The following is a 14,455-nucleotide window of genomic DNA, read 5'->3' on the forward strand; positions in this document are numbered from 1 at the left end:
CATTGATCAATAACTTATTTCATTTTCAATGAGAAATTTCAGAATCGAAGTTGAACTTTTCTTCTTTCGAGAAAATATATTGAACAGAACTTTAAATTTTTTGTATCTCTTTGAGAAAGGTTGGAACTGAATTTAAGAAAATTTAGAATTAAAGTGAAACTTTTTATCTTCATAGAAAATAATCACAATCAAAGTATAACTATTCCTATCTTCTATGGAAAAATTTAGCGCTGAACTTTAAATTTTTTATGTCTTGGTCAGCTTAAAACTGAAGTGGACGCTTTTTATTTTCTCTGGGGAAATTAGAATTGAATTGTGTTCTTTGGTAAAATTCAGATTAGAACTTGATCTTTTCTATCTTCTAAGAAAAATTCGGAACAACATTTTAAATTTCTTCATCTCTTTGAGAAAAATCTGAATTGAAGTGGAAAATTTTCTATTATTTTAGGAAAATAGAATTGATTAATAACTTATTTCATTTTCATTGAGAAAATTCGGAATCGAAGTTGAACTTTTCTTCTTCCGGGGAAATATTTGGAACAGAACTTTAAATTTTTTCATCTCTTTGAGAATGGTCAGAACTGAATTTAAGAAAATTTAGAATTAAAGTGAAATTTTTTATCTTCATAGAAAATAATCACAATCATAGTATAACTTTTCCTATCTTCTACGGAAAAATTTAGAAGTGAACTTTAAATTTTTTATGTCTTGGGACTTTTCTTGTTCCGGGAAAATATTTGGAATAGAACTTTAAATTTGACTCTTTGAGAAAGGTCGGAACGTAAAAAGTTAAAAAATACCATGTTAAAAAATTCAAGAAAGTATTTACAAATTGGGGAGGGGACTCTTTGAGGTTGGAAAATGGGTTTAGGAATGACATTATGAATGGAACTTGTTCAGAAGATATAATAAAGCCATAAAAAAGTATTAAAAAAAATGGAGAGGGGACTCTTTGGGGGCCCGGGGAGGGTGTTTGGGGGACCCTTGGGGGAGGGTGTCCCTTCTGTGTCTCAATGCACAAAAAATATTAAAAAAATGGGGGGGAGGATGGGGAGGGGGAGGAGGAGGAGGAGGAGGGGAGGAGGGTAGGGGAGGAGGGTGAGTTGGGGGGAGGGGGAGGTGACGGTGAGGAGTGGGGAGGAGAGGGAGAGGGTGGGGGGCCCTTTGGGAGCCTGGGGGACCTTTGGGTGCCGGTGGAGGGCCTTTGGGGGTCCTGGGGGCCGGTTGAGAGCCTGGGGGACATTTGGAGACCGGGTGAAGGCCTTTGGGACCCCGGTGGTCTTTTGGGAGCTCGATGTGCCTTTGGGGGGCCCAGGGTGGGCCTTTGAGGGTCTGGGGGGCCGGTGGGAGCCCTGGGAACCTTTGGGGACGGGGGGGTTCCTTCTGGATTGGGGTATGGGGATTGGAACCCTTTGGATTGGGGTAGGGCGATCGGGGCCCTTTGGGGTTGGGTAGTGGACCTCACGACACTGTTCAAATAGAACTTGTTTACTATAACGAGCACACTCAAAACCTCTTCTAAAACCCTTTCTAAAATCATCTTTTAAAACGTCTCTAACGGTTTCGCCGAAATAATTCCATAACCTATCTAAAACCGTTTCGCCCAAATAATCCCCAAAAAGTAATATCTGTGTGTTCCCGTTGTTTTTTGGCATTTCTGTGCTTTCACATTTCAAATTTCTAGGAAACCCTTTCCTTCGTTAATCTCTTCATCTCATAAATGTTCCTAGCTAAACTATTATGGTTTCGTTAGAATATCAATTTACCTCTCCGACTTAAAGCTCCGTGAAGCCGTATTTAAAAATAGAATTTCTATCTCTTTAGACTCCCGCATAATTCCAAGATAACAAGTGATGTCATTTATGATTCCTGACACTAAAGATCAATGAAGCCCTATTTAAAAATAGAATATTAATTTTTCTCTCAGTCCTAAAGAACGTTTATTTCTCAGACCTAAGATTAAAGAAGCCTTAATGTTTCTTAATTCCCTCTTCGTGAATGAACAAGGTCCCCGTCAAGTATGTAAATTCATCAGTCCGAAAGATTAATGAAGCATTTTTTTTTTCATAAGTACCCCCGTTTTGAATCAATAATTTTCCCTATTGCGTATGTAAATCAATTTATCAGTCATGGCTCAAAAAACAAAAAAAATGCCCTGTTTGTTTATAAATCAAACTCTTTGAGAATCGGCTGAGAAGGAGGATGTATCCGACTCGCTGATTGGCTGAGAAGGAAACATGTGATCTAACTGTTTCCGGGAAACTCTTAACATTTTGGCTCGAGAGCAACAACAACAAATACTATTTCTGGACACCATGACATTCAAGATCGATTACGCAATCAAATTCTCAGAAATTCACTTCCCCCTCGAGTCCCAGATCAATAACATTGTTCCCGTTAGAATTCAATGCGCATGTGCAACCTTTGCCCCGGAGTTATTACACATAGAAACATCAAATAAATTGACCTTGGAAAAAGAGGTCATTGACCCCATTACGCAATCTTTCTCCCTAGGGAGGCTATGCCCTTATTAGGACTCCCGTCAGCATTAAAAATGCTGACATGACCACGTGGCCATGTCACGACTCAATAATGCATCTCTACTTGGGATTCTCTTGGCCTAGGAAAGCAAAGCAATTAGTTTCATGTCTGTTGAGAAAATTTTCTTCTAACCCTCATTTCCGTTAGGTCCGCACCCCACAGCCTGTGGTGTGCTTCCAATTTTACATATTTAAATCATTATAACTTTCTGATTTTCTTTTTCTGTGTGTATTGGGGTTCTCTTGGCCTAGAAAAGCGAAGTAATTAGTTTCATGTCTATCGAGAATTTTTTTTTTCTGATCCCCATTCCCAGAGGGCCCCATCCCAGATTTTAAATTTCAGGAGCCAGCACAAGGGACTTCAGGCTTAAAGTTTGAAGCTAATCAGTAGTGTTTCGGCCAAAAACATCTACGGTATAGGGGCTAAAGCAAATTTTGTTTTAATAAGCGTACCAAAAGGGTGGGGCAGATTGTATAGTTGTTCCGTCAAAACAATTTCAACCCTTAAAAGGGGCGCTTGAGATGTCCTTTTTTCGTTGAATGGACCCCTTTCAAGTTTGTACGACAACTTGGGAAAAGGCAAAGAGAATAGTGTATATACACTATTCTTTGTGTCATAGACCCTTTGAAACTATACTTTAGAACGTAGAGCGGAAATAACTTTGGTTTCGACCAAAACTTTGCCAATAGAATTTTTCCATATAGCTCTGTATTTTTCTTTTTTCTGTTTTTCGTCAAGATATATGTCATTTTTAGTTTGTTTTATTTTTAATGAATTGTTGACACCTATAATAAAACCTATGCAAGATAATAGCAAAAGAGCGCCCAAAATATAGGGTGCCTCAGGATGTAAGATAACAGATCCAAAATTCATGCCTATTGTAATTGCTAACATATTGGAGCATAGCATTAGGAGATGATACACAACACAAGTCAAGCCACTGTTGTAATAGGGCTCCAAAAATATTGCTCTGTAACCTGCTCTTACAAGCATAATGGGACATTTGAGACAAATTTTAAATGGTAACCAGAAGTCACTTCGAGAAAAAATATGGGAGAACATATTTTTCAAATCACGCCATATGGGATTAACTAGGTTGCTAGCTATAAAATGGGTAGTAAAAAACGCTAATAAAACTATAATTTCAAGTTCTTTTTCTACATACTGTATCCGCTTCCTTGATTTGAGCGATTTTTCAGGGTTAAATGGTAGGTAAACGGCTGATAACCCAGCTTCTGTATTAGCAAAATTAACTATTTCCATTTCCAAAGGTTTGAACATGAATATCAAATAAGCGAATGTATAAAATTTGCAAACAAAAACAAAAATGTGTTCCAACAATTTTAAGAAATATGTCTTGACACTTGGGGGATATTTCTCTCCAAGCCTTCTTCTCTGGGCTAGAACACATGCATTAGTGCTAAGAGGGAGTTTAAAGGTGGCAATTGCAATGAATGATCCAAGCAAAATTATTTTGAGTAGATTATTTGTGGAATTACATAAGTGGGTTAATCCTGTTATAAGAGCATAAATAGTAATTCTGTTTTGCAAACGGCAAAATGAATAAACCCCTCTATAATATTCCTGTATAGCTTTATCACTGGGGTTCTTGTTCTTTGAAATTGAATATAACACAAAACCATTTTCCACAAGCTGTGCAAAAAGTGGTCCTATGCAATTTAGAAATATTATCACTACTTTCATTAAGAAAGATCTTGGCATCACGGTCGCACTACATCCTAGTTTCTTGTAGTTTTGATTTGTTAACCAATCAAATGTATTCCAAAAATACTTCGAGGACCATCCTTGAGTGTCGCTTGACTTGGTCGACCGCAAGGTGCTAATGTACTCTGCCAACCTTAGATAAGCGTGAACAAGGTTTTCTATAAGAAAAAAAATTAAGTAAGTTATTAAGAGGGAATGCTCCAGTTCATTGTCGTGATGACCAATCAGGATTCCGCAATAGGATACAGGATTCATCCAATCAATTATTGACCAAATAAGAACGGAATAGATTAAAACGCTCCATAGTAGCTCGAAAGGTATCATTACGTAATCTATTGTAGATGGCTTAGACTGAAGGAAAATATTTTTTAGTATGGTTTTATTGCTTTGATTGTCTAGATTTGCCTTGCTTTTCTGATTTGTTTTGCTCGAGACAGAAATACTGTTATCTGAGTCATTGCTTTTATTTTTCGTAGTACAGACTGGATGACTGTTATCTGAGGCATTGCTTTGATTTTCTGTAGTACAGACTGGATGACTGTTATCTAAGGCATTGCTTTGATTTTCTGTAGTATGCCTATGGCATGGAAGACTATATTCTGAATCTTTTGGAATTGCTGTACTGTATACTTTTCCAATCAGATAGCATTGAGCTACAAGGTTAATTGCTAGCATGATTAGTAGGAACCCAAATTCAATTGAGTATAAGCTAGGCACCATACCAATAAAAATGAGCGTCAACGATACCAGGATTGAGACGAAAGATGCTAAAAATACAATTATAAACTCACAAAGGGTATCTTTGATTTGTTTGGATTTTAAATATTTGAATAGATATAAACACAATTTGAAAGATATCAAAATCAATGTGCAGGCACCAGATGCTACTATGGATACTTTTATGTTTTCCCAATTATCCATGAGATGTTTCCATTCCAAGTCGTCTAAGACGTCAGCGTATTTGAAGTGAACAAAGTATATATCTATAGCTGCAGTCACAAACACTTGCATAAAAGCCCATAAGCTTGTAATGACCGATGCAGCTAAAATCAAACAATGAATCAACTTAATAGATGAACTTGTGGCACTGATCATTTTTATTGATAAGCCTGTAACAAAGTTTTAAAAATAAGAGGAACTTCAAATGACTGAATACTCAATCCCAATGGTGTAAAATGTTGAGTTTAGCAATGCCACTTAGGACTTTGAGCCTGAATGGATTCTTTTTTGCCACAATATTTATGGTATTAAGGAACTAATAAAACTCTTTCCGATTTGGAAAGCATTAACGAAAGTTGAAACCACTAGCTACGCGAAAGCTTAAGTCGTGTTCATTGAATTTTCTCATTTCAGCGTTCTGGAACCTTGCCTATAATATTTACATTGGTTCACTGTAAAACAAGTTACTCAGAGGTGACAACCTTACATTAAAAGTCTTTCCAAGTAAGTTACCAGCGATATCAACAATTTTAGTGACGGTATTGACTAAATGACGTCAGACAACAATGCCAACAAAATATTTTTTTTCCATAGCGTATATTAGCTTCTGCTTGTCAGGCTACGACTTCGTTTTCCCTCAGATTAATACTTCTTCCTCTTGTTCTGATCCCGGTTGTAGTGTTAGCTGTGTTCTAGTAAGATACGAATACGTCCCATATTTACAAAATAAATAGCCCAAAAAGATGCAGTTTTTGTCAAAAAATTCATTTTAAGATTGTTTTGTTAGTTACCAAAGTACGCAGATACAATTTTATATAAAATACAATAATGTTTTGGGATTTTACCGACAAATTTGTCTTTTCAATTAAAACTAAAATTGTATTTAAAAGGATTCTCATCTGTCTGCGTTCTTTACTGCACCTTCAAAGTCCTTGAAATGGGAAAGAATTTCTTTCGTACATCAGGGTTGCTGTGGTAGTGCCAACCTAGTGAGAAATGAACATGTTCCATATTAAGAAAAACAATAGTCAAAAACTCTTGTAAATAGTTGCAGATGCTTGAACAAGGAAAATCCATTGGCTTGAAAAACAAGGCAAGTGGCTGCAACTACGATATTCTACACCGAAAGCATCTTTTTGTCCGTTTCCTTTTCCCTGCAGCTAGCTGGGCAATGGAACTCATAGAGAGCTGTATCATTCCTCATTTTAAAGTAAATCGCTATATTTAATGGCTTTTGTAATTAATAAAAGATAATATTTAAAATAAAATCGATTTTTTCCACAAAAAGACTGGATTTTTCATATGCAAGAGGATTTATGACGTCAAATCGTAGGTTATAACCATTTATGTTGTAAAAAGAAATCCTATAATATGATGGCAGTTATAATGACGTTAGTATATAATGATGTTAGTTATACCATTAGGATACAAATTGGTGCTAGATTACAATGCATAACCAGTATAAGTAAGTCATTATAGTGACAACTGAGCGAGCTAAACGGGAGAAAAACCGAGAAAAGTATCAAAACGAAGCAACCTAAATATCCACTTCAAGAAAACAGTCACATAAAAGATCGGTGTCGCATGGGCGTAGGAAGGGGGTGGCATGGGGGCAGCTGCCCCCCCCGAGACCTTCAAATTTACATTAGATATGGCTGGAAAATCAGTTGATAAAAGGCCCTCCATCAAACTATCGACTGCCCCCCCCCTAGACGACATGCTGCCTACGCCCATGCGGTGTAGTTCATTATAAATGGGGATTATGTAAGTTTCATCACTATCAAAATTGTCGAGATAGCTGAAGCCGAAGTAAAGAACAAACCATGGCATATAGCAACTAAAAGTTATTATAACACAAGCATCTTTTGAAAAGCTGTTTTTCTGGGGCATGGTGCCACATTTGACTAAAATAGCTGCCTCATTCTCTGAGGTTTGACTCTTACTATTCCAATCACATTATAAGGCTTTTCACCAGTATGTACTCTTTGGTACACCTTCAAAGTCTGTGATGTGGAAAAGCATTTCTTACGTAGATCGCATTTAAAAGACTTCTCACCTGTATATACTCTTTGGTGCACCCTGACGCGTCACTAAGGGTGAGGGATGGGAGGGCTCCCCTCCTAAAGAATCTCATATCTTTCGGCGCAAAGTGGAACTTCCAGAAGGGATTTGGTCTGGCGAAGTCGGATGAAACTTACTACTTCATTTGCGTGAAGTTTACAGAAACCTATTGGCCCCCTAAGAAACGAATAGTAGAGCAGCGCCCTACAAAATTTGTTATTTTGTTGGTCCAATGTAATGTCATAAGACTTTCGTCAGGCGAAGAACAATAAAATTTACTGCTTCATCTGCGTAAAGTTGACAGACAATCAGATATAACAGAATTCATCATCTATATAATGAGGGAATTTTTAGTATTATAATTAACAACTTAGTTACCTACATGTGACGGCTAATTTTAGTGTAACTTTTTACTTTTTTAATTTAAGAAAGCTACGATCATAAAATTTTTAACCACACGGACCAAAACAATTTTTCTATTTAGAAGTTTTTCGAAAACAAAAGTTCGAAAATAGTCTGTGGAAAAAAATCACCCTGTGACAATTCTCGCTGAGAATATCATTTTAGATCCGGACCACATTTAAATGGATTATCACTTGTTTGCCCTCATTGGTGCACTTTTAAGTCCTTGATACGGAAAATCATTTCTTAACCTCTTCGGTGGACCTTGAAAGTACCCACTCGAGGAAAGTTTTTCTTACATACATCGTGGTTGTAATATTCGCTACAATTTTAGTTGTAGCAGTAGCTACAACCTAGTAAGAGACGAACACGTCCCATAGTAATAAAAAATATCCCAAAACCCCTGTAAATGGTTTTAGATTAAAACACAGAGTATACCATTTTAACCGCCTTGTCTGAAAATCTTAAAAAGGAAACTTACAGTCCCTTGGTCAGTCTTGATTCGGACCAGGGTTGCCAACTTGCACATGTTTTGTGTGCAATGTACTCTTTTTTTTTATTGTACTCTTTCCCTCTACGGATCGGATTTGCGCTCTTTTTCCCAATTATTTGCGCTTTTCACTTTTTTTACGTAATGATGATAGAAAAAGTATTAGCGAAATTTGCAGTAAGGTGATGGAGGAACAACAACAAACATAAACCTTTTCAACTTCTACTCTCAAACTGATTATATTCTGCAGATTTTAGGCCTATGAGCCATTTTAAAGTGCGAATCATGTGCTTGTTATAGCCATTTTTTCTGAAATAAAATTTTTTATCTTACCAGCCAGGGGAACAGGAATTTGCCTTGGGACCTATACTTTCAAAATGACAGAAATGGGTAGATTGTGAAATTATAGGGTAGTCTAAAGTTGTCTTAAGGCACTTCTTGCTATGTTGGAAAGCAGTTGAGTTAGGAGAATGAAATTTTCAAAAATGGATCGAGGGCCAAAAATATTAGAGCCAATTGAAAGTGACAATGAAAAATTACCCATATAGTACCAAAAAGACAAAGGTATACTAAAAAAGCTGATTATCTTTCTGTGGATGCTTGAATTTAGAGCTTCCGGAAGGGATTTTTTCATACAAAGCCTGACAAAACTTACTACTTAATGTGCACAAAGTTGATAGAAACCCATTTGCCCCCTAAAAAACGACTATTAGAGCAGAGTCCTACAAAACTTGTCATTTTGTTGGTCCAATGTAATGCCATAAAAGACTTTGGCCAGGCAAAGAATAACAAAATTTACTGCTTCATCTACGCAAAGTCAACAGACAATCCGATATAACAGAATTCATTATTTATATAATGAGGAAATTTTTAGTATTATAATTGAGAACTTAGTGACCTACGTGTGATGGCTAATTTTAGCGTAACTTCCTACTTTTTAATTTAAGAAAGCTAAAATCATAAAATTTTTAACCACACGGACCAAGACAATATTCCTATTTGGAAGTTTTTCGAAAACAAAAGTTCGAAAATAGTCTATGGAAAAAAATCAGCCTGAGACAATTCTCGCTGATAATATCATTTTAGATCCGGACCACATTTAAATGACTTATCATCTGTTTGCCCTCTGTGGCGTACCTTTAAGTCCTTGATACGGAAAATCATTTCTTAAACTCTTTGGTAAACCTTGAAAGTACCCACTCGAGGAAAGTTTTTCTTACATACATCGGGGTTGTAGTATTAGCTACAATTTTGGTTGTAGCAGTAGCTACAACCTAGTAAGAGACGAACACGTTCCATAGTAATAAAAAAAATATCCCAAAACCCCTGTAAATGGTTTTAGATCAAAACACAGAGTATACCATTTGAACCGCTTAGTCTGAAAATCTCATAAAGGAAACTTACAGTCCCTTGGTCAGTCTTGATTCAGACCAGGGTTGCCAACTTGCACACGTTTCGTGTGCAATGTACTCTTTTTTTCGTTGTACTCTTTCCCTATACGGATTGGATTTGCGCTCTTTTTGCCAATTATTTGCTCTTTTCACTTTTTACGAAATGATGATAGAAAAGGTATTAGCGAAATTTGCAGTAAGGTGATGGAGGAGCAACAACAAAAACAAACCTTTTCAACATTTACTCTCAAACTGATAAAATTCTGCAGACTTTAGGCCTGTGAACCATTTTAAAGTGCGAATCTTGTGCTTGTGATAGCCATTCTTTCTACAATAAAAATTTTGTCTAATCAGCCAAGGGAACAGGAATTTGCTTTGGGACGTATACTTTCAAAATGACAGAAAAGGGTAGATTATGAAATTGTAGGGTAGCCTAAAGTTGCAGTTAAGGCACTTCTTGCTATCTTGAAAAGCAGTTGAGCAAGGTGAATGACATCTTCAGAAACGGATCCGGGGCCAAAAATATAAGAGCCCATTGGAAATGACAATGAAAAATTACCCATATAGTACCAAAAAGACAAAGGTATACTTAAAAAACTGATTCTCTTTCTGTGGATGCTTGAATTTAGTTGGCCTATCTTAGTTTTGACAAAATAATGAAGATTCTAAATTTCAGCTAAGGGAGGGGGGCAAAGTATGGCCAGGTTTTAAAATAATCCACATTCCTTGCACTTGCTGAGTTTTAAGCAGAGCTGATTGTAAAATAGCTTTGTGTTTGCCAAGGTTTTTTTATGGATAAAGTGGGTAATATGTTTATTGATAAAAGGATAAGTGATAATTATTTCTAAATGACTTAAGAGTGGTCACAATAGTGAAAGGGTCTGCGTACGCGGTGGCAGCTACTCGCGCGCGAAAAAATTTTCTTGCACTCTTTTTTAACAGTTATCACTATTTTTGCCTTAAATTGCACTCTTTATAGACGTTTGCAGTTGGCAACCCTGACTCAGAGCTCATGGTTTATGGACCTCTTTTCGGATTTAACCTATTTTTAATAACTGGCAAAGGATTATAGTCTCTTCCTGACCTACAGCTAATATATTGATAATAATTAATTCAGTGACCAATGAATTATAATTTGAATAAGTGGACTTTTTACTTTTTTTACTTGATTGAAAATTCCTTTGGGAACTGTGGATTTTCTTATTGATAGTCCATACCAAGCAGATCTACCCCAATACATGTTATTAGCTATTGTGAATTAGTAGAGAGACATTTTAAATGATTACACGTGAGTCAACCTTTCCCAGCCTAGCCAGTCGGGATTTTGGTTGAAGATTTTAATTTTTGAATTATTCTCTGTGTCCCGTTAGTATCTGGCGTATCTCTACTAATATTTCGAAAACCTTTAAATACCAATCTGAACATGAAGTTTTTCCTCCCTAAATGCAGAGAAAGAGCCGGTAGATGAACAGTTCAATTTAGCAAATGCAATCACCGGCTGCACCCAAATGTGCTGATATTACAGTGGAACAAAGGTTAGAAAAGCCTACTTGGTGCTGTTTGAACTGTTGCACCTATTATCCCAACTTTCCTTGCCTTCCACCGCCAGTTATCCCAATTAAAACAAGTCCCAGCAAGACCTTAAGACCAGACTTCACTCAAGAGATTTCAAGTCTTACTCTTTCCTCATCCTTATTGTGCGCATGGATACACCGAACGCAGGGATTCTAAGAAATTGGAGACTTCTCACTTATTTTAAATTAAGGAGCAAGAGAAAATTAATGAACTCTGCAATGAGTCCCCTGTAAGTAATGTAACTCGCTTAATAGAACTTATACTCCTAAAGCAGCTCCTATTTCCAGCTTTATGCTACCGAAGAATGCTGCGACTCAAACTGAAGCACAGAATGAAATACCTCTCTTTACTCAACCAAACTCGTGGACAAACAACACTAGTTATGTTTATGAGCTTGATTAGAATAATAACCAATTGACCCGACGGGCCGCTGAAATTCATGTTCTGACTGAAAAACTAAAACGTATTGACGAACAAGCCAATAAATTATTATATGATCTTAAGCTAGAAATCTATTGTCAAGACCTCAAAATTGCATGTCTGAAATACAAAGGTGAGGGAATGAACAATCTCAAACTCCCTTCTTCCGAGTCAGCAAAGCCACCGTCAATTAAAAGGGCTACCACCTATATCAACCCTGTACTTATGCCAATATTTGAACATAGTGTTGCAAATGTCAAACATAGATCTAATGCGAGAAAATTTGTCAGACTGCCAAACGGCAATCACCTTTCATGGTTGCAGCGGTAGCTACAACCTAGTAACGAGCGAACTACATCCATGAGAGAAAAATTCTGATTTTTCACGCATGCTAGAATGACGTGTTTTCTACACCTGCAATAATTAACCTGGAGACGGAAAATATCTATTTCTAGAAACTGCACTTGCTCTTAACGTATTTCTAGTAATAAAGACGAAAAGGAACTACAAGATGCTTAAATGGTGTAAATGCTTAGGTATTGCAGATTCGTCTTAAATAAGTAATCTAAAAAAGACACAGAGCTTTATACATACATGTTTTTTAATAAAAACAAAATTTTCAAGATTATTAAAACAAACAAAAAGCAGTTAAAAAACACGACAAACCAAAAATAAAACATGAAAAAGCTTATAAATGGATGAAATAAAAGCAAAAAAACAGGCATTAAATAAAAATGCATCCTAGCACACAATTCCAGGGAGGGAGGGTGGGTTAATACTAGTTGCAAATTTAGGCACTATTGAGGTATTTCCGAGAGCCCTTAACAAAAATACAGCGTTTTTGAGCCAAGACTGAATATTCACCCACCGTGACAATATGCGGTTGCCCTACCCCCTTGCAATCATTTCCGAGGGGTGGGTTGCTATTAGAGATAAATTTAAACCGTAATAAGAGATATTTTTTAAAAGTTTTTAATGAAAACGCAACATTTTTTTCAAGCGCATGTTAGATTTTCACTCCCCCCCCCTCCACGGAAAAATTCTTTCAACACCTCCACCTTACCTTTAAGCTGTAGAACGTGATGCTTCAAGCAATTCATAACTCGGCAATATTACTTGACTGCGCCTCTGACAACTCATTCATCACTCCTAAGACATTTTCAGACATTTCTTGTTAAAATATTATACTTCAATCCGATGATTCAAGCTTTTGCAAGCCAAGCCTATCATAATAACCTCCAAAACACTCCACACCACCATGGCATTACACAAATGCCCCCTGCCATCCATGTGGCACCACCCATAATCACCCCCCCCCCCCAGGACATTTTCAACCTTTTCCAACCGAAAATAAGCTTCTGAATCTAAATTAAACACTGTTTTTATTTTTTGAAAACCGGGTACTCGGCATTTCATTGCAAGAGGATGATACTCCAAGCAATCCACGCCAGAATGCTACACTATTACTGCTCTTCAGCACCCTCTGACAGCGCCTCATCATCCTCGAGACATTTCAGGCATTTCTTGTTAAAAATTATGCTTCAATCCAGTGATTCTAGATTTTCTCAAAGCCAACCCTTTCCATGATGCCTCAAAGTTCCGCCAATTCCAAGATTTTGTGCGCGGCTGCCTCTGTGGTAATCTATGGCTACCAAATGACACCCCATAGGGGGCAGAATATCACGCATAAGAGGTTTTCAACCTTTTAAAAATAATTTATAAACTAAAATTAACCATTTGTTTTTATTGGAACACCTGGAATTGGCATTTCATTGCTAAAGTATGATACTCTATGCAATTCACATCACCGGGGATTTAAGCTTCATATTCAATCTGGGCCCTAGCCAGCAATTCCAACGGCCCGCCCTCCTAACCCAACCACTGGAGGATCCTATCAAGCAATTCAACCAGGGGGCCTCAAGCATCCAATTCAACCGGGGCCTAGCGAGCAATTCCAAATGTGGGGGGGGGGGGTAACGAAACCACTTATTGACCTATGTTGCTATTTGCCTTGCCTGTGCTACCTCAGTTGATACTTCAAAGCGCATCTTGGAAGTTTTTCGTTGGAAACTTTTGACTTTGAACATTCTTGTAGTGTTGTGTCGTGGTGTATCTTTGCTGTGTTACCTCGGTTGATGTTGCGAAGGGCATCTTGGAAGTTTTTTCGTTTGAAACGTATGACTTGGATATTTTTTGGAGTGTTGTTTGGCGGTTCATCTTGTCAATGTTACATTTGTTGATGTTTCAAAGTTCATTTGGAAGTTTTTCGTTGAGATGTATGACTTAGGATATTTTTGAAGTTTTGTGTCGTGGTTTATCTTGGTTGTCTTACCTCTGTTGATATTTTAAAGTGCATTTGGAGGTTTTTTTTTCCTTCGAAACGTATGGCTTAGGATATTTTGAAGTGTTGTGTCGTGGTTTGTCTTGTCAGGGTTACCTCGGTTGATGTCTAAAAGCGCATCTTGGAAGCTTTTTGTTTGGAACGTTTGACTTAGGATATTTTTGTAGTGCTGTGTCGTGGTTTATCTTGTCAGTGTTACATTTTGAAGGTTTGTGTCGTGGTATATCTTGTCAAACAACAAAGGCACGAAGAACAATAGGAAAATCTTTTTGCAAGACAGCGGAGACAATTTGAATGAATGTTTCGGCCCTATGTCCAAGGGCCTTCCTTAGCAAGACAAAATATATAAAAGAAAAAAGAGTCACAACAACATGCGACCAATAAAACCAACAAATTAAAAAAATTTCAAAGCAGTCCTAGCATCCTTACGTCAGTGAGGTTCAACCAGGACTGATAAAGATTAAGGTAAAACCAACAAATTAAAAAATTTCAAAGCAGTCCTAGCATTCTTACGTCAATGAGGTTCAACCAGGACTGATAAAGATTAAGGTAAAACAAGCCGATTCAACG

At 37.1% G+C, this 14,455-nt stretch overlaps 1 protein-coding gene across 2 annotated transcripts in view; it reads left to right on the plus strand.

Moving 5' to 3' along the window:
• The window catches only part of LOC148944419 (mitochondrial S-adenosylmethionine carrier protein), a 177,131-nt gene that overhangs the window by 100,123 nt on the left and 62,553 nt on the right, over window positions 1–14,455 (plus strand). Inside the window, exon 6 of one of the 2 annotated variants that reach the window (XR_016142803.1) lies at window positions 5,620–5,709. Coding sequence is in view for 1 of the 2 variants with exons in the window: in XM_089099733.1 (XP_088955859.1) it covers window positions 5,620–5,641 (22 nt within the window). In the remaining variant the exon portion in view is untranslated. Of the gene's footprint in view, window positions 1–5,619; window positions 5,767–14,455 lie in introns of those variants that run through there. The other variant, XM_089099733.1, reaches the window with a different exon arrangement.

The sequence above is a fragment of the Artemia sp. Qi Xiang Cuo genome, chromosome 14, assembly GCF_049724085.1.
Source record: "Artemia sp. Qi Xiang Cuo chromosome 14, ASM4972408v1, whole genome shotgun sequence".
Classification (NCBI taxonomy): Eukaryota; Metazoa; Arthropoda; class Branchiopoda; order Anostraca; family Artemiidae; genus Artemia; species Artemia sp. Qi Xiang Cuo.